The 1,617-nt window shown below is 22.6% G+C and overlaps 1 protein-coding gene across 1 annotated transcript; it reads left to right on the forward strand.

Annotated features, from left to right (window-relative positions):
* Positions 1-154: 154 nt before the first annotated feature.
* On the forward strand, positions 155-1,426 carry LOC115034657. The gene is made up of 2 exons (XM_029491967.1): positions 155-276; positions 1,009-1,426. Exons 1-2 carry the CDS (start codon positions 172-174, stop codon positions 1,321-1,323), a joined length of 420 nt encoding a protein of 139 aa, XP_029347827.1. The 5' UTR covers positions 155-171; the 3' UTR covers positions 1,324-1,426.
* The last annotated feature ends 191 nt before the right edge of the window (positions 1,427-1,617 follow it).

The raw sequence follows: 1,617 nt of genomic DNA on the forward strand, positions 1-1,617 counted from the left end.
TATAGGTACCTACCTAGCTACCTATACTTTGATATTTCGAATATTAATCAAATTGGATTTATGAAATAATAGTTTTGAAAAGTATTTTTTTGTTTATTATATGTGTTTTTGACTTACCTATTTAATTTATTATTAATTTTTATATTTGTTTAGAGTCAACATATCTTTTTAATGTCAAAAGTTGAAGATGCAAGAAAGAAAAAGATTGAATCAACCTCGTCTACCTCAATTCAAACTAAAATATATGATTCTACTAAAAAAGTGTCTAAGGAAAAGGTAATTTAACGTTTTAACCTATATTAATTATATTAATATTATTTTTTTATCAAACTCAAATCTAACAAATATGAGTAATTAAGTTATAAAGACAATGATAATTTTTTTATGTAGTTTTGTCAAATTATGCAATTAACGTTTAACTACAACATTTATGTATTAGTACAATAAATGAAGAAAACCTTTAAAATAATTTAAATAATTATAAATCAAATGTAAAATTTAAATTATCTATTTATTATTTTGGAAATATGTTCTATGAATTTTTTAAAGGTCAATTAATTTCTATATTTACAGAAGACATTTTCTTAGCTTTTGGTCCTCAAAAATACATTTGAATCATAGGTAATTTTAGTTTAAAATATTAGGCTACTGATAATCTTTTCTATTACAAATTGAACACGGTATAATCTAGTTTAAAAAGATTCAGATTAAAGTGAATAACTAATTTTCAATGAGTTAGACTAACCCACCTAAAATTTGAACTAATAAATATTTTTCAATATTTGAGTTGCCTTACTCACATTATAACTTAACCAGAGTTAAGTGGGTTGGTGTTTTATAGATTGTTTAAAAGCTAAGGATCTATATATAATAAAGAGTTTATTATATTCCCTAGTGGATTTTATAAAAATAATAGTTTTCAGGTTAATCTGTTCTGGCACATTACAAAACTTTCAATATTAAGTTTAAATTGTCTAATAGATAAGTAAAAAAACTATTTTGTTTCAGATGAATGAGTTGGTATTTAATTACATAATTAATGAAATGAGACCTCTGATTACATGCGAAAAACGTAGCTTTCGAGAATTAATCATGGGACTTACTGGCATTAAAGATACTTCTATTTTACCAAACAGAATTCAAATCAAAGCTCAATTAAAATCCAGATATGCATTATATGTGCAAATAATAACAGATTTAATACAAAATCATAATTATATTTGTACAACTGCGGACATTTGGAGCTCAAATAATAAAAGCTTTATGGGTAAATATATTATAATTATATTTTTTTTTAATTATACTGTACCTACATTTACCTAGTAAAACTTCAATAAAATTACCAAATTGATTTATTAATTAAGACATTTTTACCGACTTGTGAATAAGTAATACCAATGATTATAGTACATAGTATAATACACTATGTGTACTATATATTATGTATAATTGATGGTAATACTTAATAACATTTTTTAACTATTTGTGGTATGGTATTGTTGTAGGTATTATATTATTATACATATACATTTAATAAGAAACTTAAAATTGTATTATTATAAATTCATTTTTTTTATATAGGTATGACGTGCCATATGATAAATGAGTCTACATATG

This window comes from Acyrthosiphon pisum, unplaced genomic scaffold (assembly GCF_005508785.2).
Source record: "Acyrthosiphon pisum isolate AL4f unplaced genomic scaffold, pea_aphid_22Mar2018_4r6ur Scaffold_1998;HRSCAF=2509, whole genome shotgun sequence".
In the NCBI taxonomy this organism is placed as follows: domain Eukaryota; kingdom Metazoa; phylum Arthropoda; class Insecta; order Hemiptera; family Aphididae; genus Acyrthosiphon; species Acyrthosiphon pisum.

Bases quoted from the DNA above. Each gene is read 5' to 3' on its own strand.
- LOC115034657 (XM_029491967.1), top strand. From the start codon at position 172: ATGTCAAAAGTTGAAGATGCAAGAAAGAAAAAGATTGAATCAACCTCG. The intron at 277-1,008 runs GTAATTTAACGT...ATTTTGTTTCAG, and splicing joins AAAAAGTGTCTAAGGAAAAG to ATGAATGAGTTGGTATTTAA.